A 24,341-nucleotide genomic window follows, 5' to 3' on the forward strand; every position below is an offset into this window, starting at 1 on the left:
CGAGCCACCCTCCGGGCAAAGCCAGACCAGAGAGAGAGACGAGAGGCTCGTGTGGCTGGTTCCGCACGAAGGTAGCTTTATTGTGGGTCCCCTCCGGCGAAGGGGAAAGCCAGGGACAAGAACCCTCTCTGAGAGCCACAGGGGCCAGAGGACTTGCTTTTATAGGGACACGGGATGGGTGAAGACCAATGGGTTACAGAGGATCTGGGATGGGTGAGGACCAATGGGTTACGAAGGATCTGCATAGGGTTTCCTAAAGGATTGTGGGTCTGTCTTTTCTTACCGTGACCAAAGAAGTGGTTGCCTTTCCAGGGAGTCCTGCTGGGCGATTACAAAATCTCTTATCTCAGCAGAGATCCCTCCAGGGCAGGGGCTGGGCATACCCCACACTGAGCATCACCTGTAGTACTGCTGGGGAAAAGTCAGATAATATTGGACACCCTTTCTTGATAGCTATTCCTTGAGAATTTATTCATAGGCTAAAAGTCAGTCATGCAGCATCTTAGATTATGCTGCTGTTCTTTGTGATCTCTTCTATTCCACTTTTACATAAGCAAAATAACGTCTCAATTAGCAAAGGCTATCATCAGTTCATGATTGTTGGCCTGAAATCATGCCTTTGAATCCTGAAAACCCATCAGTTCTGAAGAAGCTGTCAGAGCTAAGCCTGTAACATTGTGAAGGGCTGAAAGAGCACAGAAAAAAATCGGTTGTTTTGTACTGGGGTGATTCAAAAAAGGCATCAGAAAGAGGTGGGAAACTGGAAAATTAGGAAATTGAGGTAATGATGAGAATCTGTCAGTGCTTTCTTGTAAGGGGGAAGTGGAGAAACATTGTTCGTGAGTGAAAGACACACTAGATATGGTGGGCAGCATTAATCATACCCCTATCACTATCATGTTACCAGGATTATTTTCCTGGTATGTGGCAGAGCCTCAGCCAGCACTCTTGGTAGTCATCTTGTTTGTGGATTCTGGTTGACTTTCTTCCACTGAAATCTCCACAATAGTCTGTGTGCCACACAGCAGCCTGGTGTGCTCAGGCAGGCTCTCCTCAGGCAATTTAAGAGGAAGACACCCAGCCACAGCAAAGACACTGCCTCCTGTCAGACCTTGTCACTGGCACTAGAAACCACACGTGTACTTAACCTTGTTTATTTAACAAGTGGAATTGAGGGTAGATTGCCAAATTCCACAGGAAATTTATGCAACACTGCAGTGCTACACGTGGTATGAAAATATTGATCACGTTTTATGTATAAACACATTTTGTGTTTATACTTTTAATATCACTTAAGAAGGTTGTATTATTTTAGTGGGACGGAGTTGTTCTAACACAGATAGGAGAAGTCGAAAACACTCATATCATCTCTGGTCATTTTCCAGGCAGGTCACAATGGCAGCATCATTACTCAGAGTTCAAAAAAGCTTCCTTTTTTTGCTAGATTTTTTTTTTTTAATCTTTTTATTCTGTCCTGTTCCAATTATTTTCTGCATATCAGACAAGAGTGTATTTTTTTAGGCCAAACTTGGTTGCATCAAAAGATGCCATTGACTATTATATAAGAGATTCTAGTGTTTCTAGCACAGTTGAAAAATAGTTCTGAATTGTTTGGAGAAATAGGGATAATAAGAATTGTACTTGAGAAATTGTTTGTGTCAAAAACTCTACTCCAACCAAGGTGCTGAGCGGATGGATTTTTATTTCATACTGTGCAGTGTTGTAAATACTATGTTTCAATAGTCCATTCAGTTCTGAAAGCAGGATTGTGATACTTTAATCATTTTGTTTGCTACAAGAATAATGAATTCATCTTTGCTAGGTCATAATACTTATCATTTCAAGTCAACTGGAAGTAATATTTTTCCAAAAATGTTGGAGGGATGTTAAAAAAAATTCAAATTGAAAATATTATGAGCTTAAGAGCATTCTATGAAGAAACAAAATCACAATGTTTCTAATTTTTAGAGGGTTTTTTAATTTAACTATTCCAGAAAAATTGCCACAGACTGAGAAAGTCTTCTACCTAACCCCAAGCTAGGTGTGATCAGCCTGGTCCCAGGGATATAGGATTTCATCTTTTCCACATAAAAATATATCCACACTTAGATTGTAGTCTCACTTTGCATGTGTGTGTCAGAATCGGGAGCTAATTTTTTCTCCAGTATGAATTCTGTGTTGAACATGGTTTACCACAGGCTGACAGGAAACCCAGGCTTTCCCTGATTTGGGTCTCCAGTTGGTTGTGCAGAAGTGGCAGTGGCCATGGCAAGCCACATCAGGCTGGCTCATGCTCTGTCTCTCTCCCCCTCTCCTTCTCTCTCTCTCCCTCTCTATCTCACATAACTGAAAACCCAGCTGTGGGGGAAACAGCCAGGCCAAGTACAGTAAAAAGGAGGGACTAGAACAAAGACCCTGTAGCAAAGAATAAAATATAAAGTGTCATCTCAATAAAGACTGTATCAGAATCTGTTTGCACAATGCAAACACAATCAAGACAGTGTAGACAACCTTTAATCTATCATTTTCCAAAAGATTACCCCAAATTTGAAGTATATAATAAAAATCGTAAAAGGTACTTGAAACAATCTCTCTCAGAGTCAAGACTGGAAGGAGAAAGTCAGTGTGTTTAGTCAGTTTCTGACAGCCTTCCCATGGCAATGCAAGCAGCCCTGTCCAGTGGACAAGCAGAGCCATGCATAATACCTGTACAGTATAATTGCATCCACTTCAACAGACTGCAGCAAGATTTATACTCTTTCTTGCAGTGACAGCAAGTTCTTCTCCCAGCTATTAGAAATTGCAGGAGATACAACTTTTTTGTGACCTCTGTTTGTATACTGCAAGAGCAGGGTTTAGGGACAGGCTGAATATAGAACCTACTCCTTCAGAGTAATTTAAATTTCTCATGCACCATAGCCTTACTATTTTATTACTATTATTTATCTAAACAGATATTATTTTATATCCTGTTTTATCTGTAAAAGAGAAAAATCACATTACGCTCAGATAATTTTCACTCCTTTTTCTTTCATTTCTTTGCATTTCAGTCAATTTGATGCAACAGTATTATTCTTCCATTAGATGAAGGCACACCTCGTATTTTTGTGTTTGAATTAGGCAGTGCATCTGTCTTTTAATGTGGGATAGCAAGATATTTGAGGAAATTGCAGAATGCTCATGTAACTAATTTCTCTTTTAATGGCAACAGTTTTTAATCTCTTTCACATCTTGTTGGTATCTAAGCACATCTGGATTTTACTTAGGTATTCAAAATCATCGTTATGCCTCAAGAGCATTCTTCCCAAATGGATTCTGTTTGTGCCAGTGAAAAAGAAGAATATATTATCATTCATCTTAAACAGTCTCGCTTTTGCAGATTCCCGTTAACTACAAAATAACTACTACAAAAATAACCATACAGACAAGTACTCATTCTACTTTTCGTGTTGGGGGAAGGGCAAGACTCCTTTTACAGAAGAAATGTAGAGGGTGGGGAGGAGAGAGTTGAGAAAATAGTTCTAATCCAAAGTAGAACCTTCCAGTGGAACAGAAGCACATCTGTTATGTGCAAACAGAAGCATGGGCATGCAGAAGGCTTGCAACTGGACCTGAACCTCATCTTTGATATTACAAATTTTAATGATGATATTTTTTTGAATGACAGGATAAAGTCATTAGTAGGTTTGGGGACCATGCTGTTTGTAAGATTATCTATGGACAGGCAAGGACTGTGCAAATACAGAAATGCCTTTCAGCTTCCTTGGCCAGCATGGGGGACAGTAGGCACTGATATTAGAGGCATTTGTCTCACAATTTCTTCACATCATTTTATTTCTCCTTCCATTGCTGATAGTATTTGGTTTTTCTCTATTTCCATGTCACTTAATTGACATTATCTGTTCCACTATTCCCTTGTACTAGGCTGGCTTTGAGGGATCTCTGGTGCTATGGGGCTCCTTCTGATAGCAGCAGCCTAAAACTGGACCCAGGGACAGATGCGCTCTGCTCTGTCAGGGTGAAGGCTGTCCTGTGCCTTCAAGCCCAAGTGAACATAACTGGAAGAAAATGTGCCACCTCTGCTTATCAGAAGCTCTGCACCAGAGAAATAGCTATGCTTGCTGTTCTGTAAATTCCAGATTGCCTCAGAATCTAAAACATGCTCTCCATTTTTTAGACTGGAGGGACCACTTATTCTCCTTCTAAATCAGTACTGTTTTTGAAGCTAGCTGAAGATATATGAATAAGTGTGAAAATATGCATACTTCTGTTTTCCAAAAGTACCTTTTAGATGAGTTCTACTAGGTGGAGTTGTGGTATTCAGCATTTAGTTTGCAGCTCATTGCAATAAATCTGGGAGGACAGTGAAGTCAGAGAACGAAAATATGGTCACTGTTAATATCAAAGTTACTGTCCTCTCTTTTTATGGTGTCTGTCACATAAGAAATAAGCACACTGAGAAGAAGCACTCACACTAGTTATCCCTAGCATCTTGAATAATTCATAGAAGTAGTGTTAGAAATTGTGCTATAGGGACATTAACAACATGGAATCACTTTAGGTTTTTTTTCATAAACCCCTTCTACTGTCTCAGTTAATCAGAATACTCCTTGCCATGGGAATGCTAGCAGTGCTGTTACAATAGTTTTGGCATAAGAGATACAAATCCACATCTTTTTGGAAGGATTGTGAAAAGACTGGATAGTTTCATTCTCAATAAAAATAAAATTATAGAACTCTTCCGAATATTTTCTTCACTGTGTTTAATTGTAATTCCACTTATTCATTAGCCCTGAAAGCCTTGACAATGTTTCAATAGCAGTTTACAGTATTACAGGCTCACTAGACATTTAATGCATTGATTGATTGGTTCATCTTTATGTATGTAAAATTTGTCAAGGCCAAACAATTTTTGGATTCCTTGGTGAAAATGGCTAAAGGACTGTCAGTTTCAAAATTATGCAATTCTTTCTTCTAAATACTAATTGAAAACATAATGTATCAGCTATTAATGGTATAAAATTAGGGAAAAATTATATTTTGTAATTATAATATTTAGTACATTTTTATCAATTATTGTAAAATCTTGTTCTATTTTGGGTATTGGTTTATTGTTCTTTATTGTTTATTGTATTGAACAGGTATTAAGTCTCCCTGATACATCATCATAAAATCCATGAAATCAAAATGCACTAGGTCAAAGAAACACTGCATTCATTCACCCAGCAATGCTTCACTTTACTATTAGGACAACATTATTTATGGTGATGTCTCTCTTGTTAGTGTCAGCAGCCCCATCTCTGGTTTGAGTGATTTACAAAGACAGTTTTGGGTTTCTTTTCTGAACTTGTAGTTTGTAATAAATGCAGAGAGAGCTAAAATAGACAAGAAGCTGTACTTTCATTTTTATACCCCGGGCTGTTTGGGTTTTTTTTAGTTTGATCTTAGGTACCTGAGTTTCTCTGATTATAATCCCCATTGAAAATAATAACTGTGTAATTTCACTGTATTTCTAAAATTTGCAGTTGACATATAAGCATCTGACACCTGACTGTATTTTTTGTCTGGAAACCATTTTCTGGTTATGCCTGTATGTGAGCATTGCTTGCATACAAGTCTGAAAAATTAATAATTTTATCCTTAAAATGCCATAAGAAGCAGAAATAACAAAAGGAGTTTTAATGTGAATTGCCATCCATTTTAAAAACATTAACTTTTCAAGCAGGATTCACTAGTGTCCTCCAGTCTGTTTGTGCCTTCCTGAAGCAGGACAGGGATTTTAGACAGGCAGCCAGTTAGGGTATTTTTAAAGACAGGGAAGAACAGAGCACCCGGTGCACAGCTTCTGCTTTCTCTATCACTCTGCTGCTGGCATTCTTGTCCCACATTCCTCCTGCTCCTTCTATTCCTGTAACCCACAGCACACACTCTCATCCATTGCTCACCCTTAGTTATCCCCTGTCTCCAGCATGCTGCATCCATTAACACATGGCACTCTTGCCCTTCTTTGTGCACTTCTCATGCAGCATTTCTAAGAAGGAAGTTTATGGAGTGGCTGTCCCAGTTCCCTCCATTTTTACAGGCTTTCCAAAGAAGAGGAAGTTGTGCATATAATATGCTTGAGAGAACTTTTCCATGAATCACCTTCTACCACTACGGCTAGCATCTCCAATGGGATGGGTGGCTACAGCTTGATCTCGATTTTTGATGGACATAAAAGCAATACTCTCAGGACGGATGGTGCCACCTACTTTGTCAAATTTTTGATGGACATAAAAGCAATAGACTCTCAGGACGGATGGTGCCACCTACTTTGTCAGGAGCAGGATAAAAATACTGCATGGTAGCAAATGACATTAAGTGGTAGCCTTTTGAGGAAAAATTAGATACAATGACAATTTTGGGAAGGTCTTTTTAATTACAGGCCACCCTTGAAATGATTCACAGGGAACATTGGGAGATGGCAGGCATAGTGTGAGACTGCTTTTTTCGTGGTCTGAACAAATAGTTTGATATGGCATCACAGTCATTCATAATAACACATTTTAATTTACTTTTATTCATTAGCTAATTAACAAATTGATACATTTAGACATCCAGAAAATTAATTCTTTTCTAAAGAGGAAGATATGGCGTGTTCTCATACATAACAGGCTTAATGCCCCTTTATAGATAAGATCTCAGATTTGACTTCTGGACGGCAATTGATGTATCCATATTGCAGCACAGTTTGTGGCAAGTGTTGTGATCTAAACATTCAACTGAACCCCTACATTGCACTCAAAAATGATGGAGTATTTGCCCTGCAATGGTATTGTTATTGGTCATATATTTACTGCAGTGGAAGTGAAGTCCCAACAATATTGTGACTCCTCAGTGCTATAAACCATACAAGAGCACCACAAATTCTCCTCTCTCTCAGAAACCACAACAGAAAATAGAGAAGGTGGACAAGACATGCAAGGAGGAAGAACAGCTAGTGGGAGATTGGATAATCCTCATAAAAGGAGAATGTGATTCTTAGCCGGAGAGCTAAAAGGGTAGAAAGTGACCTTTTCCTAACTATTATAAGGCTGGAGTTTTCTGTGTGTTATAAAACAGTTTTAAAGAAGGAGCTTGGTGGGACTTTTGTTAATGATTTTGCCTCCTTCTTCCTACCAAAAAAAAATATTATGCAAGCTGAATTTTGTAGTTTATACTCAGTGTAGTATTCAAAGATCAGCTGAAAGTGAAAGAGTAGTTATTCAGTGGTGAAGGTGTTAAATTGTTTTGCAAAGAGTAAAAATATATTGTCCTTGAAAACGAGTGCTTGGCAGTGAAAGAGGCTCTAGAGATATTAAGGCAACCAACATTTGCTTGGAAGGAAGGTCAGTTTGATAATACATTACCCTCTATTAACCTGGAAAAGTACTGTAAAGCCTTAGAGAACCTGAAGGGACGCCACTATTTATCTTTACTATGCAATTTTAAAGCAAGTAATATATTTATACATACCTGAAAAACTATTGAGTGGATCTTTTGGTATAGAAATTATGTGAGAAACTCTCTGAAGTTAAGGTAATATTTTCTTGTTGATTTTATGATCAAAAAAAAGATGATATAGAGGTAATGCATAAAATAAGCACATACAAACTAAAATTTGAATGGCCTTTATAAAACTTATGAGTAGAAAATTACTTATATACTAGCCATAGATTTGTATAAGCATTTGTTAATTAATTGGTAATCAAATATAGCTCCATTTCAAATGCACTGAGGTATTTATATGTAGTAGACTATTAAAAAAAATTCATTTATTTAGCTAGTAATTACTTCAGTGTTTTGATACATTTAATTTCTGCTGCATAAAATGTTCCCTGTCTTTAATTTTGCACAAAAGCATTATTCTGTAGTGATCCAGACATGTTTTGATGTCTGGGTCTCCTGAAAGGTGCTGTCCTTGTAAACCCAGTTGACTACTTTCAAGGTACAGCAAGATTTGAGGATCTATATATATGTACAACTAGGAGTGCACATACAGATATTCTGGATTTCTGGTTTGGCATGACAGGAGAAGCTCCAATACCTAGGATGAAGCAGTGAATGGGCACACATTTCATTACAACTGGCAGGATCAAGGACACAAGATGTTTAATCAGAGTCAGATTCTTCGGCATAAAGTTTGGTAGTGAATTTATAGCATAAGAAGTAGCACCTGGGACAACAGTAAATATTTCTTTTGGGAAGAATGTTGGATGCATATTACTGTTATTGTAGACTGACCTTGCTAATCAATACTTCAGAACAACGCCTTCAGATTTGGTGCCTGGCATTTGGCTCCACATCCATGGTTTGGATCTGAAATAAGCACACTGATTGCTGGCAGCTCACATTGATCTCAGTTAGCAGAATGTGGACCTGAACAACGAATACACAAAACATCCACAAATCAAAGCTTTAAGTCTTAGCTTTAAATTAATAACCTGACTGATAGTCAAATCGGATTTGTACTGGTCTCAGAGAGTCAGCTGGTGAATTAGGTGCCTGGATGGGCACTGTGTGAGTGTAGCAGGAAAAACAAAGTATTGATCAAACAATGATGAAAATCCTAGTTTTACCAAATAGATAACAGAGTTATAAAAATGACCCTCTTCTGGCAGTAATGCCCACTTCAGTTTTAAGGAATCTCCGTGGAAACCATAATATCTCTAAAATAGAAATTAATTTTCAAGTTGTACCTCTATAGATTTTAAATGGAAACTAATCCTACTCATCTATCTTTGCTCGTTTTTTAAGTGTCCAACAAACTGCTGTTACTTTCACAAATCACTATTTTAGTATGTGACTAGTTATTCTTGTCCTCATGGTGCTAGCATCACTCAAAGAAATAAAATAGCTCTATTAACCATTTCAGTTCACAACATGACTGCCTATTACTAAAAATTCCCAGTAACACATATATATATATATATATATATATATATTTCAAAATATGAAGGCATTTGTCACTGCACTGCAGCATCTTTATAAATGCTCCATCTAATTCCTCTCCTCATCCGTCTCCCTTTTTCCTTCCTGGCAGTTTATGTCAGGAATCAGCAGTGGCAATGGTGTGCAGTTGACAGTGCTGCTGAAAATGTCTTCCACCAGGGACAGGTGACACATTGCCAGAATTCCCAGTTGGCCACAAGGCCTGCTTGGTATTTACATCATGCTTTTCCATACCCTTATGCCTTTAGGCTGCCAGGAGGCTGGCTGGGCTACTTTCCTCCTCCTGGGAGCCATTACCTAGATAAATGTGATGTGCTGCCTACAGAAATAAAATGTGCGTACAAAAGCAAATGTGTTGTAAATTTTGACCTCCTTTTTCTAAAGAAAAAGAAGGGTTTCATTTCTGCATGAGCCTCTGCACACAGTGACACCTTTCAAAGTGATCCCAAATAGCTATGCAAACGTGGCATACATTTTTTATCTCGCTCTTCAGATCCACTGACGTTCTGTCACGCAGTTCATTCACACCAGGCATTTCAGGATGCACAAGTAGTTCCCGCAAGCAAAGCTTAGACAGAACAAGCTTACATAATTTGTAAATAAAAGGCTGCCTTGAAAATTGGACCTTTTTCTTTTTTTGTGGTCTTGCCTCCAATATACTTACCATCTTTTAAGTAATTACTTTTTTTGTAAAGTAGCAGTTTAAACATCTATGCTATGCTTTCAGATGCTTGAAGTGAAAAACTGTTTCTAGGAAGAAAATTTGCCTACTCTTTACTAGTTTATGACCAGCATAACTAAGTATGCTTTCGCTGTTGCATTATTTACATTTTTTAATCTACAGTGTTTCATGTTTACTGGATCAGCAAATAATCAAGGTCTTTAGATTTTTCTGGAATGTATTTTATTTCTCTCCCAAATAAATGCTTCTATTTAAATAGCTTTTACCACTATATGCAAAATACAAATAAAATGGAAATAGTTTCTTTTGCTAATCCACATCTGCCTGAGTGTAATTACATGATATATGCTGGTTAAGCACAAAAATTTTGAATAGACAGCTTTTTAATTAGGCATATGCATTGGGTCACAGTAGAATTAAAATGAGTTCTAAAAAATTGATTGTATAAAAATGGCACCTGCTTACTCAACAGATCTGAGTCTTGGCTAAAGTTGCAGACAAGTGTCCATGTCACATCTTTGTGTTGGCCCCTGAAGCAAAGTTCAGAGCCAGTGTGCACAGTCCTTCCGATGATGGGAACAGATTTTAGCCTGAGTTAATCACTCCTACAATGCTGTTTTGTACATTACTGACTCAAATGTGACAAACAGATGATTTATATCTCTTTCTCAGGTTTCAGTAAGAGGAAAATCTAGGGCTGTCTTATGCCAGTTTGAGGCCTGAATGCCTAGGAATACATGTTGGCTTGACCTTTTGTCTGATTTAAATAAATAATAAAAATAAAAATAATTAATGATCAAATAATTAATAATTTTTATTACCCTGATTTTTTCCCCCTGAACCTCAGTTCCCAGAGTTCGCTGAGTGAAAGCAGGATCTGTGGTAAATGGTTACCTGTCAGCTTTGCTGAGTTTGTCACACATGGGTAAAACTTTCTGTATGTGGTGAAGACTGGGAAATGGTTCTTCCATGCCAGTATGAGCAGTGATATTTTAATGGACTATTCAGTGTTCTTGCATACCAGAAAGTGGTCCTGAAACTATTTCTGAGTGCAGAGGCAGCTGACCACTACGTGTCCCAGCAGTTCTTTTGATTTCACTGTGGCTGCTGCAGTACCATCTATGAGAAATTTGGTTTAAAGCTGATAATAAAGTGGTCAGTTTTAAATTTAGTTCTTTCAATCAGTAGCTGTAGTTATTGTATGCATGTACTTCTCCCCAGGTTACCTTCTTGATACATTGTAGCAGTTAATCTAATGTTCCTCTTTAGAAGAAACAAGTAAGGATTTTCTTGGCAGGTATTTTAAGTATTTCAGTACTAATATGCAATAGTTACCTTACACTGCAATCCCCTTTAAGAAGTTGTTATAATTCCAAAATTTTTATTTAAAAATAAGGGTAGTTTTGTATTAACAAAATTAAGGGCCCCCTCCCCCCCTTTTTTTTTAAGACAAATCAGGCTACCATGAACTACAGGACCCTAGGCTTTCTCTTTGGTTTGTAAAAGTCAGGCCATCAGATCTTAGCAGCTAGAGCCAAATAGATTTTACAAGGTACTGTGGCAAGTCAGAGTACAAGAAATCAGAGAATTTCTGTTTATGCAGAACTTTCTGAAACCTCTTACGTCCAAAACATTGCTTGTAGCCATTTGTAATGGAAGTTATTTATTCACACACTGGATTAACACCTATGGCAAGTGGAAGGAAGTTGAATTCAAAGTTGCAGGATGTAGTTTGTCTGCTAGTGTTTAACTAAAGGATCCCTCACACACTAGATGTCTGTACTGCTACTTGTAATTGTATGTGTGAACGTAAAAATGGTTCATTTCTAACAAATCTTTGCTTCTTTCATGACCATCAATCACATGCCGTTGTTATTAAAATTACCCCCATGTTTCATATCTCGGTACTGGAAACGTGCTCTGAATTCATTATTAACAGGCTCCAGTGCCAGCAATCTTGCAGCACTCTGCAGAAAGAGAAGACAAGGTCACTGCTGAGAAGTGACAGAAATATCTGGTAATGACAGTAGAGAGTGTGGGTGGGCAGGTGAAGGGAAAGCTTCAACGATGAAGTAATCATGTATTGCTAGTTCTGAAACTGATGCAAAGTATGCATATGCAGGGTTTAGATTATATGGGTGAGAAATGCAAGTGGGAATAAGCAATGATGGAGAAGTTAGCAGAGTTTATGTGGGCTATAAATGCAGCAAAAAATTATGCAGCCCAAGTCCTGCAGAGCTGGTGTGTCCTGTGCTGACTTGCCAGCTGAGTTTTAGCTCCATTGCTATTGGCTTGTGCTGGCTGCAGGGGGGTAGTAGCAGAGCTGTTCTCCACCCCAAATCACAGAGTTCTGTCATATTTTAAGCACATAAACCTAGCACTAAGAGCATGATCAAAAACCTGTCAGAAAGAATGGAGACATTTCTACTAAATTTCGAACGAAGATCTAATCTGCACTTTTTTCTCTGCATTCAGACTTCAAAGTTTAGCGAATCCTAATTGATCATAAGAATGGAAGTCTAGTAGGTAATTCAGTTCTCTGAAGTACAGCTAGAAACCTAAGTGCACAAGAAACAATAAGTAGAAATAAGCAAAATGGTTGTATACAAATAGTGGGAACATAGGTAAGAAAATGGACAAACTTTACCTACTAGTGCAAGATGTTTGCACAGAGAATCTAGGGGTAATAAAAACCTAGCAGAAACAATAACTGGAGTCAACTGAGTAGTACAGGTTATTCAAAAGGGAAGTAAGTAGAGCTGGTAACATTGCCTGAAACGATAGGATAATTTGTGGTGAAACTAGTTATGTCAATAAAACAGATTCTGTTTGGATCAAGCACTTCAAGCATGAAAAAGTTGGGGTTTTTTTTCAGAATTAATGCTTGTGGAAAATCCCCTGGGTGTCAGATTTCATTCTGCAACATTATTGTAGAGAGGAATGTAAAACAGAATCTGTCATTAAAAGATGTTGAAGCTCACAAATTTCTTCACCAGTTACTAATCCAACTAAAGATAATGACAGTATAGATCTGGGTTTTGCTTTGAAATATGTAGATAACAAAATGTAACCTCTAATCAAACATTCAGGCACTGAGTCAATTAACATTACATGACAAAATAAGTAATGGTCAGCAGACTAATAAGCAAAACAAGCTAGTTAAATAAATGAAATATTATGGGGCTTCATGGTTGTTTCTGTGAAGAAGACATCAAATTCCATCAAGTGTAACATATTGTATTGTATCTGATAACAGGGAACTAGGTTCAGCTATCCAGGAAGTCCCCTCCAGACCCATGTTCCTAAATTTGTCAGTTAAATGCAGGAGCCTTAACTAAAGCAGAGGTAACTATAAGACAGTTTGACAAATTTGCTTGCTGTCAGTATTCTTTAACATTCTTCAACTCAATGCTGAATTTAGACATTGAAGAATCTGTTTTTGTGACAGTGTAAATGTTTGAGATGTAGGCCAGGGTATCTGTTGTCTACTGGGTGTCTATCAAACCTGCCAGTTCATCTAGAGAGTCTGATTCAGATGCCTTCTCCATAGATCAGCCCTTCTGGGCTCCCTCATCCCTGAACAGTCTTGAGTAAGATAAGGTTGGTATGGCACGTGTACAGTTTGTACAGGCTAGTGAGGAAGATGAAATTGGAGAGCTATTCTCTGGTAGAGAGGATGTTCACCCTAGAGAAGAGAAGGCTCAGGGGGATTTTACCAATCTACGTAAATACCTGTGCAAAGAAGATGGAGCCAAGCTCTTTCCAGTGGCAAGAAAAGAGGCAATGGGCAAACACTCAAACAAAGGAAGTTTCCTTTGAACATCAGAAAACACTTTCCTACTGGCAGGGTGACTGAGCACTGGCACAGGTTGCCCAGAGAAGATGTGGAGTCTACCTCCTTGGAGGTTTTCAAAAGCCACCTGGACATGATCCTGGGCAACTGGTTCTAAGGGCTACTGATTGAGCAGGGTTTGGACAATATGACCTCTAGAGATCCCTGCCAACCTCAGTCATACTGTGAGCAAGCTCCAGTCATTTTAGTAAATTTAATTCTAAAAGTCAGGCAAAGTTTGATGCTTAATATAAATGTTCTGCATAACTCCAGAGATACCCACTCACTGTGAAACTGTGATTTCTGGAGGCAGACTATGGCTTGCTCAGAAAATCAGACAGGAATTATAAAGTGGATTGCTATCATGCTTGTCCATATGCACCCATTATTATTAGAAGTAGCAGAAGAGAACAGGCAGAAAAGATGCTACAGGGACCTTTAAGGGAGTTCTCCTAAAGAAGAGAGGTTTTGAACTTTGCGTTAGCATTGCACTGGCTCTGTAATGCTCTTAACTTATCTCTCTCTTCCTACCAAATACTGGGTACTTCTCTCTGTGTCAGCAATGAGGAACTCTCAGCCTGGAAAAATGAGTTAGGTTTGGAGAAAGTACAGCCGAGAGATTAATTCAAAGGATTTCTGAAATTAACCCCTTTTTTCCTCTGTCCTCTCTCATGATCTGAAACACTTTCTCCCCAGTGCAACACCATTGTAGCTCCTTTCTTTGAGCTGAACTTAGTAACTCATGTCCTTGTGCTCATCACACTTCATTTGTGGCTGTTCATTCTCCGTGTGACAGTACAGCAGGTGGGTCCCAGACAGTCCCACTGTGACTTACAGCTTCAGTGTGTGCCCAGGCGTGCTATTCATGTTATACCTCAGAAACAACAAAGAGCTTTAAAAATATTGATTCAGGAAATCCTGGAGGGTTTTCTGCTGTCCTGTGAGGGATAATGCATGGTTGTTATTTGAAGAAGTTCTTACCCCAGATCTTCTGGTGCTCAGTTTTGCCTGTTTAGTGATTGGGGAAAGGGACTACTTGGCCTGTATGTTTCCTGACTGCACTCCTTTTGCAAAAGCTTTTCACTACAGACCCATATAATGTCAACTAGTTTATGTAATTTTCTGATATGTAGGAATCATATTGATTTAAGTTTTATATCATACCTAATCCTGTCCAAATACTTAAAGTGAAGGGCTGAAAACAGACAACAATTTACTTGCCCAACGCAAAAAATCGCATTTTTCCTTTTGCACCCTGCTAATGTATTGTAAGAGAGGATGAACAAACAGATTGGTCTCCTCCCACCACATAGCTGCATTGCCAGCACTCAGGAAAATAAAGACTGCATGGATTAAAAAGTCGCAAGGTTACTATTAAGGCATAGCTACTGGAACAGGAACATGCACTGGAGAGCTCTCAGTTCAACAGAAGCAGTCCTGTTGTGAGCAATGTCAGCCTCACTGCTAACGTGGGAGCCAGGGATGAGAATGCAGGTAAGATCTTTCTATACTAGGGCATGAGCAAATCAAGATGAATTGCAGCCATTGCCACAGTAATTTGTACGGTGCATTTTTTCTTTTAAATCTTGACTTTTGAAAACTGCTTTATTTTCAGCTGCTTGAGACAAAAGCATTGGAGTTCTTTCAGCACTGCCTATGAAGTGACATTACTGTTTGTGCTTGTTTTGAAATCTATTTATGCTGCACATTTAAGAAAGCATTTGCAGCTCCTAAGGTTTATGTGTGTATACAATCATTTAAACCAACTTTCTTAGCATTTTTTCCCTAGGCACCCTCTGGAGAAATCTTCCTCTGAATCACAGTTTGTGCATATGCAATTAATTACTGTCAGGCTGTTACACAGACTGATCATGTGGGAATTGACCATTTCATTTTCACATAGAAACAGCCTTTGCCTTTTGCTGTCACTTAGAAACAGCCCTTGCATTGGCATCTTGATGACGCTCTTATCCTCAGTTTGCTTGATTAGATATTTTGATTGAAGTACTTGAAAGACATAATTTCATAAATACGCTTAAAGCAATTCCACCCAAACCACCTCATTCTCCCTAAATCATTCACATTTTATTGCTGAGTTTTCAAATACCTTTAAAAAGCTTTGTGTTGTTATGTGTCAATTTTTGAACTGTGTACCTTGTAGACATCTCACAGTATCCTGGTGATTAATGGTAGGATAATAAAAAAATCTTCACTTAGAAAAATACTTTAACTTCTAGAGTTCTCTAACCAAATATCCTTTTTTTTTCTATAAATATGCAAACTGTTTTATGAAAGTGAAAACTGATTATGGGCCATTAAACTATTCTGAATATTGTTTGTACTGATCACTCATATTTATTTTAATATGCACCTAAGAGTACCTAAAAAAATTATTTATGGCTATAAATATATAGATCTATTTTAACACCAAGAAGAATCTTGAAGTTATTTCTGAGCCTTTCAGTAACAGTAGATGGTTGGTGCATGGGCAATATGGAGACCCATAAATAGCCTGTTGACTTAAAGTATTCTGCTTCCATATGCTCAGACTGGTAGCTCTGCTACACGAGACAAGATTTGGAGGTAAAGGTAGTATCTTTGGTTTTATTTGACCAGCTGGTTAGGTGAAAATATTAAACTGATTTTTGTATTTTTGCTTAGATTTTTCTAATAAAAAACTATTGAACCTACCTAAAAAAAATTTGTTGTGTCATTGTCCTGAGCCTTTTGGCTACAACAAGATGCCATGAAACATCTCTACGTTATGCCAGATAGATAGGAAATGACAGTAGTAGTTCTGACTGGTTGATGGCAAGTAATCACACTTAACAGAAATGTGTCAATATCATGATCAATGCAAAAAGTGTTTCCTTATGCACATGCATACACAGTCTTGCATTGCTATTCATTGATTCTTAAGTCCTGGAGTACTTACTTTTTTTTCTTTTACTCTTCACCAAACAATGGTATATCTTGACCACACACTCTCCAAATAATCTTTCATTGTACCTTATAAAAAAAGTAATCTATGGAGACTACACTGAAAGGAGTTGGAAAAATAGGGAGGAAATATTAAGAGAAGGTGAATGTCTGGATACATCTAAATTTTCCATCTGTGAGCTTACACAGAAAATAACTGGTATTGTCATTGTGTCTTTGTATTACATTTGCTCCCAGACAAACTTTACTTTTTTGTCTCTCCTATTTGAGTCAGTATGTTGATTGAATTTATCGTATTTTTTTTAGTAGACTTCTATCTCATTTGAAAAAAAATGCACTGCATATACAGCAATTGAAGTTGTCTCATGTTGTCACTGTTTGTTCTTCTCGTTCTAGGTGATGTGATTGTCTATATTAATGAAGTTTGTGTCCTTGGACATACTCACGCAGATGTAGTCAAACTCTTCCAGTCTGTTCCTATTGGTCAGAGTGTCAACTTGGTGCTATGTCGTGGATACCCTTTGCCCTTTGATCCTGAAGATCCTGCCAACAGCATGGTGCCACCCCTTGCAGTAATGGAGAGGCCTCCGGTAGTGGTAAATGGAAGACATAACTATGAAACTTATTTGGAATACATTTCTAGGACTTCTCAGTCTGTTCCAGACGTAACAGATCGACCACCACACTCCTTGCACTCCATTCCAGCAGATAGTCAGCTTGATAGCACATTCCCACCACCTGCCCATGATGATAATGTATCAATGGCTTCTTCTGGGGCCACCCAAGCTGAACTCATGACCTTAACCATTGTGAAAGGGGCCCAGGGCTTTGGCTTCACTATAGCAGACAGTCCTACAGGACAGAGGGTGAAGCAAATTCTAGACATTCAGGGATGTCCTGGTTTGTGTGAAGGTGACCTCATTGTTGAGATCAACCAGCAGAATGTACAGAACCTGAGCCATGCAGAAGTAGTGGATATACTTAAAGAATGTCCTGTTGGAAGTGAAACTTCTTTGATTATCCATAGAGGAGGTAAGTTTGGAAAGTCTGTACAATTACAAAAATGTGTGTAAAAGGTTCTAAACCATAAGACATACATATACTCACTAGATCCTTGTTTGCTAGATTGGAAATTAATTTCCATGTTGTGGGAGGTAACACCATTGGTTCTGGAAAAGCGTGTCTGCAATTGAGTATCCTAGGCAAAATCTTACAGTTTGTTGTACATTCCTTTATGTGTTTTGAGTGTCAACGGTCCCATCTCTGTATAAAGAGTAAAACTAGGGCAGTTCCAGACCTTTCAACCCATAATAGTTTGTGTGGTGTCTGCAGCAAACTCATGTAGTCCCAAAGCAGTGCTGCAAGTTTTAGATATAATTGTATATATTGACTCATTAATGTAGATCAAAATCAGAGCAATCTATTTGCCCTTTACAAGTTACTGGTTTTCCTAAGCCATTTTTCCTCCTTTTCATTCATTGTGAAAACAGTTGTTGGGGTTATTTTCTTTCCTGATAACAGAGATCCATGGTATATATTTCTCTGATTTTAAAAAAGATAGCTTCTAGCAACTTGGTTTTCCTCACCAGCCCAACACAGTAAGTTGGAATGTTCACCATTGGAAGGGGAGAGTCAAGACTTATCTGTAAAGAAGCAATAAGAACAGAAAAAGTGTTAAAAACTTGACAGCGATAAGTTATTTCATATCTTTTATTACTTTAGCCAAAAAAAATTTCTTTGGTGGTTTGAGGTGGGCAGCCATCATAATTTATTATTACCTGAAGTAAATAATGATTGGATTTTTAAAATTAAAGCTCTTTGTTTCTCTAAAGGCATTCATATGTCACTTAATGTACGTTACTCTGTGCATCAAAAGAAAAAAAAGACAGGATTCTATGCAAAAAGATTCAAAAATACTAACTACTTTCCTTCTGAAGAGTAGAAATTGAGAAGTGAAGCTTTAGTGTTTTCATATGCCAAATGTTTATCCTTACAATACCTAAAAATCCTTAGAATAAGGAATATGGTAACATTATCTCAAATTGCAGAAGTAACAAACATAAGGTGATTCTGGGTGATCTATAGTCACATAATCAATAAAGTATTTTTCATGTATATATATATATAAAAGAATGCTTTACAAGAGACAGAATCTGACATTTCTTTGGAATGAAACCAAATTAGGATGATAATTAAACTGGTATTACTATAGTATACGGACTTGGAGAAAGTTAATGGTTGCAGAGAAGCTATATTCATTGGTATTAAATCTGGTTCTCCTTAGTGTCCATTAAGAATCTTGAACAGTGGAGTAAGCAACATTCTTTTTTATTAAGAAGTTGACAAATTAGGGAAAATTTCATAGCCAAAAAAAGAGCATAAAGAGGATTAGAAGGGTTAGTGTAACCCCAAAAGGTGGAATTTTATTTTGAAAAAGGCAAGGTAATCACTCTCTAGAGGAAAACAATTTACAACACCAGTCTTCAGAGAGAAGTGGAGTGTGAAATCCAGTATGCTGAACAAGCCTGAGTAATAATAGACATCGAAACAGGTATTTCAGCAATCACTGCAGGACAGTAGCAAAAAAAACCTGAAGCAGCAACATACACAAGCCCTTGAGGATAATTGCTCTCTCTGAAGAGAATTTCTTCTTAGAGCATTGATTCATGATCAAAACATGATAGTTTAACATTGATCAACATGATAGTTTAACAAGTTCTGGTACATTGACTGAGCTGTGGTTATTTTCTACACATCACTGTGGCAGGTAGGAGATACTACACTGAGCTCAATGCTCAATAAAAGCAGTGTAAATTTACACCCTCTGCTCTTGTCTGAGGCCAAACACTGAGGTACAGGTCGTTCCCCTGGCTCAGCTGACACAACATACTAGGTCCAAATGCAGTAACATTTAACCCTCTGTTGCTGGGGCAGGAGTTGGTTGGTTGCTTTAGAGAATGCAAGGAAGAGAGAGCATGTTTTGTTCATGGTAGAGCAATGACCAAGACTAAAGCAAATGTTTAGAAGTACTACAGTGTCATTAAACTTAATGGGATGGTACAGAAGAAATGCAAGTTGACTATCATAAATTTTTGTGCATCAGAAATAATGATACCTTAACTCAAGGCTGCAAAACTATGAATTTTTTTTTTTTAAAAAAGGCTCTCTGGTTTGAGTGATTCAAAAGAACTGAAAAAATAGTGTATGAATCAGACCTACTCTACCTAAGAGATGGCTAAATCACAGCTTAACACAAATGTGAGAACTGTTTTAAGATGACAACCAGGATCTCATTTCTTTTTTATTCATATATTCTTAGGAAAAGGGAATCTATGTTACCAAATGTACACCTATAATGCAGGTTATTATGTCTATGTTAGTCTTCATGTCTCCTTTTATAGTCCCTGGGCAGAAATACATTTTTCTATGATGTAATTCATGTAATTCCACTGTATATGTTTCAAGTAAGTCAGGTATATCTAGGTATACCTTAGAACTATATTTGCTGCTTGACTCATTATAAAGGGAGTAGAGGATGACTGATTCAGGTGCATGTGTTGATCCAACATGTTATAAATAATAAACAGGTGATAAGATTTGGTCATGTAAGATAATCTGAATACACAACCAAATATTTAGAGAAACCTACTTTGACTCTAAAATATTTAGTCAATGACACCAGTAAAGCAAGGCATAATTTCTCATTACTCATGGATCCAATTTTTATTTTATTATCTCTGATTTGTAATGACACTTGAATTATGCCATCCTTTTCCATCATTACCCTGTGCATCCTGTCTTTAATGTCTCATTTTTAAGATTAAGACCAAAGGGCTGTTCCTGCCTGTGGAGGAAGGCTGTGTTTTGCATAAGGTTGTGCGTTGCCTTGTAATGTATTCTGTCTCTGATATGAATATGGCCTGACTGCTCACCTAACTGTGGCAAATCCATTTCTGTAAGTGACTTAATTTCTCTCTCATCCAGCAATCTTATCTACATTGCAGACAAGAAACAGATCAACACTGACTGATTTATTCTCACTATAGGAAAAGGTATCTCATACTGGAAAAAAATACTCCCTCGGATGCACATAGTATGCATGCTATAACATTTTAAAAACATTGTCCCTCAGGCTTAAAAAGGCCAACAGCCAGAGTATGCAGGAGAAGGAAAGGTCTGGATGTTTCAAAAGGATGGAGGGAATAGCAGTACTCAAATTTAAAGAGGCCACTAAGACCTCTCTAACCATCACCAAATAGAGACTCGTCATGGGATACAATCCAGCTGGAGGAAGTCCCACAACTCGTAGTCTACTTGTTTTAAGATTCCAAAAGCAGAAGTAGCAATTTATCTGCATGTTAAAAAAAAAATAATAATAGAAACAATATAACTTGTCTATCAAAGAAAATACAAAGCATCTCTCTAGCAGTGGCTAGACATCTTACTGTCTTTCTTTTGTTTATTGGACAAGTTCTTTGCTAAGTAGACGCACTATAATAGTTCAGTTTCTTTACCTCTGTTTTTGCTGAACAGCTGTACTGTTTCCATTGATTACTATAAGCTGACAGATATGTTTGTACTGAAAAAAAACCCTAAAATTATTGGAAAAGGTAGTGGAAAATTGTTACCTAAAAAAATAAAAGGAAAAAATTAATATTAAAAAAAAAAGAAAATAACACCCAAAGAGATTTACTCCTTTCCAGTTTTGGTTCAGGCTTTATGCTTTATCCTCAGCTTCTGCAGTAGATTTCATTGAGTGTAGGCTGCTGAAATAGTGTGGAAGAGCTCTCAAAAATCAGTCTTTCTGACTGTAGATAGAGCATAAATTCTGAATTAGTCCGCTACTACTGAAAACCAGCACTTAGTGGTTGAAGTGGTATGTAGCAAAATTATGTAGAGCAAAATATTCAATAATGAGGACTTCAAAAACTTGGTTTGGCATGTCCTACTAAATGAGCTATCCAAGTATTTGACATACGCCATCTCTTTTGGAAAATATCTTTGAAATATATGAACCTATAGACAGCAGCCCAGCTCCAGAAGTGTTCCTGTCTAAAAAAGAACTGACAGATTCCAAAGTAAACCCATCAAGACTATGTCTGAAATACTGTTGTAAAGGAAACCTGCAGACAACCCAGGACTGAGTCATGAAGTTATGGCAACTCATAACAGGTGTTGAGAGTGAAACATTAAATGCAAAAAGTGGGGGACTGACAAAATTCCTACATCAGATGGCTATTTTGTAATCATTGAATCAGAGAATGGTAGAATCCAAATTGGCTCTGAGAAACTGAGGCTGTTGGTACGAAATTGAGCCAGAGAACTGGCACACTGTCCACACTGTTTAATTGTTAGCCCAGTCCTGGTGTGGGACTGGACTGTCAGCAGCCGGTGTCACTGTGACACAGCATGGGAAATAGTGAGGGCCACATGCAATGCACAAACAGACAAGAGGAGGAGGGAGAATTTAACTGTATAGTTGTAAATTGTGTGAATAAAAGGAAGGTAAATTATCTTTCTCAGATATTGTATAAATCTCAGTAGAAATGTGTAACTCCTTAAAATCACTAACAGGTACCAGTACATCACACAGCATCAGCAATTTCAAAAACAGGCAGAAATTTCACCAAAAAAATCTCTGAATATTCTAGTGAAAAAAACTAACCCCTCAAAATAAGCAGACTTCAGTGGAAGAAAACCTCCGTTCTCAGTACCCTTTCCATGGACTTATTTCAGATTTGCCAGCTTTGCCTTTCTACCATAGAGATGAGATGGTTTTTAAAATTTTTTTTCCAGGATTGCTATGTGTTTCAGTTCCTCTGGTCAGGAGAGCTTTTGGTTCTTTATCTCCAGGTTGTTGTCTCTTTGGAAAGCTTCACAAGATAAAGCTGAGGCAGCACTCTCACCCTGCTGGCACTAGTCTGGCACAGGAAATTCTGGTCTCTTGGTTCCATGAGCTGAGACCACCACTGAGGTCTCTGTAGCTTTTACTCTCATTCTGCAGTTCTTCATTCAAAATATTACCAGCGTACCTGTTGCAAACTGGAGACCCTGTATCTCATGGCTTGCTCATCCCCAGTTCAGGACTTTCTAGTCAAAAGTCCTGAGGGTTTAAAGAAATTAAATTCTTGGAAGTATGTTGTAGGCTTTTGATTTGGGACTTAGGAAGGTTTTCCATCATCCTGCTGTCTCTACTGTTTTACATCCCTGAGTCATTGGCAAATTTTTCCTTTCCAGTCACTTCCTAAAGGAACCCAAACGTAAATAAATTGCTTTGTATGGATACTGCAAATTAACAGCGGTCTGTTCATACTTGCCTTGTTCATGAAGTTATGCTTCTTTTGTTGTTTCTGAGAGGAGATTTTGGGACATACAAGGTCTCATATCTCTCCTGCTTCCCGATATACTTTCTCCTCTCCAGATGTTCACTTCAACTGTACATTTGCTCCTGATCCATTTTCTCCTATTTCCTGAAAGTAGTCCAATGTTGAAAGGAATACTTGGCAATATCTGCATTTTTAGCCCTCCTGTATTATTAAATGGCACATATATCTCTTGTTTGCGAGCTTAAGGGACATTTGATCACACAAAGGGAATGTGCATATGAATCTAATAGTGAACCACTGACCCATTTGAAGTGAACCATGTGATCCATGGATACCTAGAAGTTAGAGACACGAATGCCCTCTGTTGAACATGCTGCTGACATCATCCTCTTACAATTTTCTCTTTCCAATTTCCCACACCATTTTGCCTTGCCATCCCTCTAAGCACTCTGTTGTTCCTGGGTCCATCTGCTTTAAAAATGATGGAAAACAAAGGTTCATAGCTGACCTTTCTCCTTTCCATCTCAAAATTATGAGCGTTTTTTATGACATCATAAATTCAACAGTTTCCTCAGCATGATTTCTCTGTAAACATATTCTTCTCATGCTGGCTTTTGAGTTGTTTCCTCTTTTTTTGTGCTCATTTTTGTTGCTACTTTTAGCTAGTAAGGCCAAAAACATTTAATGTTCAAACATATTGTGAGTCATGCTATATTGTCCACTTCACTGACTTTTCTGTTAGATGTTATGTTGCCCTTTTCCCCACTCCCAGACATGGACACTTGTCCCTTCCTCCCTTCCCTACAAAGGGCAGTTCTCTTTCCTTTGTTAATTCCAGAAATAAAATCTCTGAAAGATTTTTAGAAAATACTGTTAACATGCAAAAAAAGTTGCCGTTACATTAACAAAAATCCTGAAGCACTGCTTTCCTGACTCATTTTTACAAGGAATGTCTCACCTTGCAGAGTATCATATTTTTAGCTGTGCGATACGTACTCTCCTAGTAACCTTCCAATTATTTACATCCTTTTTGCCCTACATATTGAGACTGTTTTATACTTTGGGTTAACTTGTGATATTTTTAAGCATCTTGTGGCAATTATCTGGCATAAAATCTATTTCAATAAATATTACACGTTATAGCAGGTAAACTAAAAATTAAGTTACATATATAGCCTTGTTTGTGAAGGGATTCAATCTAAATCGTTTTAGTGAGAGAAATTGTAACCTTTCAGTAACACAGGGAATGACAAATTTGAACAGGAGGAGTTAGGGCAGGAGACCAGTTATCCTAAAATTTGCACTAATGAAACTTTCATATCTTTTCTTGTATAGCTCTGATTAGCAGTGAAACAGTGTGCAATTGCTTCCATATTTCTGAATAAAAGACAAAGAAACCATAGACCTCCTTAATGAATATGGATTCCTGAAAAAATAGACATCAATAATAGTTAGTAGCTGTTACACTGTATTACTGGAAGTAGTATTAATTGCATTGTGTTTCAAAGTGGTAGTGCTATCGTTTTGCTGCCTCTTCCTTATTAATGTTTGTGCACTGTGTGGTACATTTGTGGATAATTTTGCAAAGCAT

The 24,341-nt window shown here is 37.7% G+C and overlaps 1 protein-coding gene across 11 annotated transcripts in view; it reads left to right on the forward strand.

Annotated features, from left to right (window-relative positions):
- MAGI2 (membrane associated guanylate kinase, WW and PDZ domain containing 2) overlaps positions 1 to 24,341 on the forward strand; it is a 720,301-nt gene that overhangs the window by 581,896 nt on the left and 114,064 nt on the right. For 10 of the 11 annotated variants that reach the window (XM_017745908.1, XM_008642498.2, XM_017745910.1 and 7 more), the window contains one exon: positions 16,821 to 17,456. The exons of the other annotated variant lie outside the window; for it this stretch is intronic. In XM_017745908.1, coding sequence (XP_017601397.1) covers positions 16,821 to 17,456 — 636 coding nt within the window. The remainder of the gene's footprint in view (positions 1 to 16,820; positions 17,457 to 24,341) is intronic. 11 annotated transcript variants of the gene reach the window in all.

This window comes from Corvus brachyrhynchos, unplaced genomic scaffold (genome assembly GCF_000691975.1).
Source record: "Corvus brachyrhynchos isolate BGI_N302 unplaced genomic scaffold, ASM69197v1 scaffold239, whole genome shotgun sequence".
NCBI lineage: Eukaryota > Metazoa > Chordata > Aves > Passeriformes > Corvidae > Corvus > Corvus brachyrhynchos.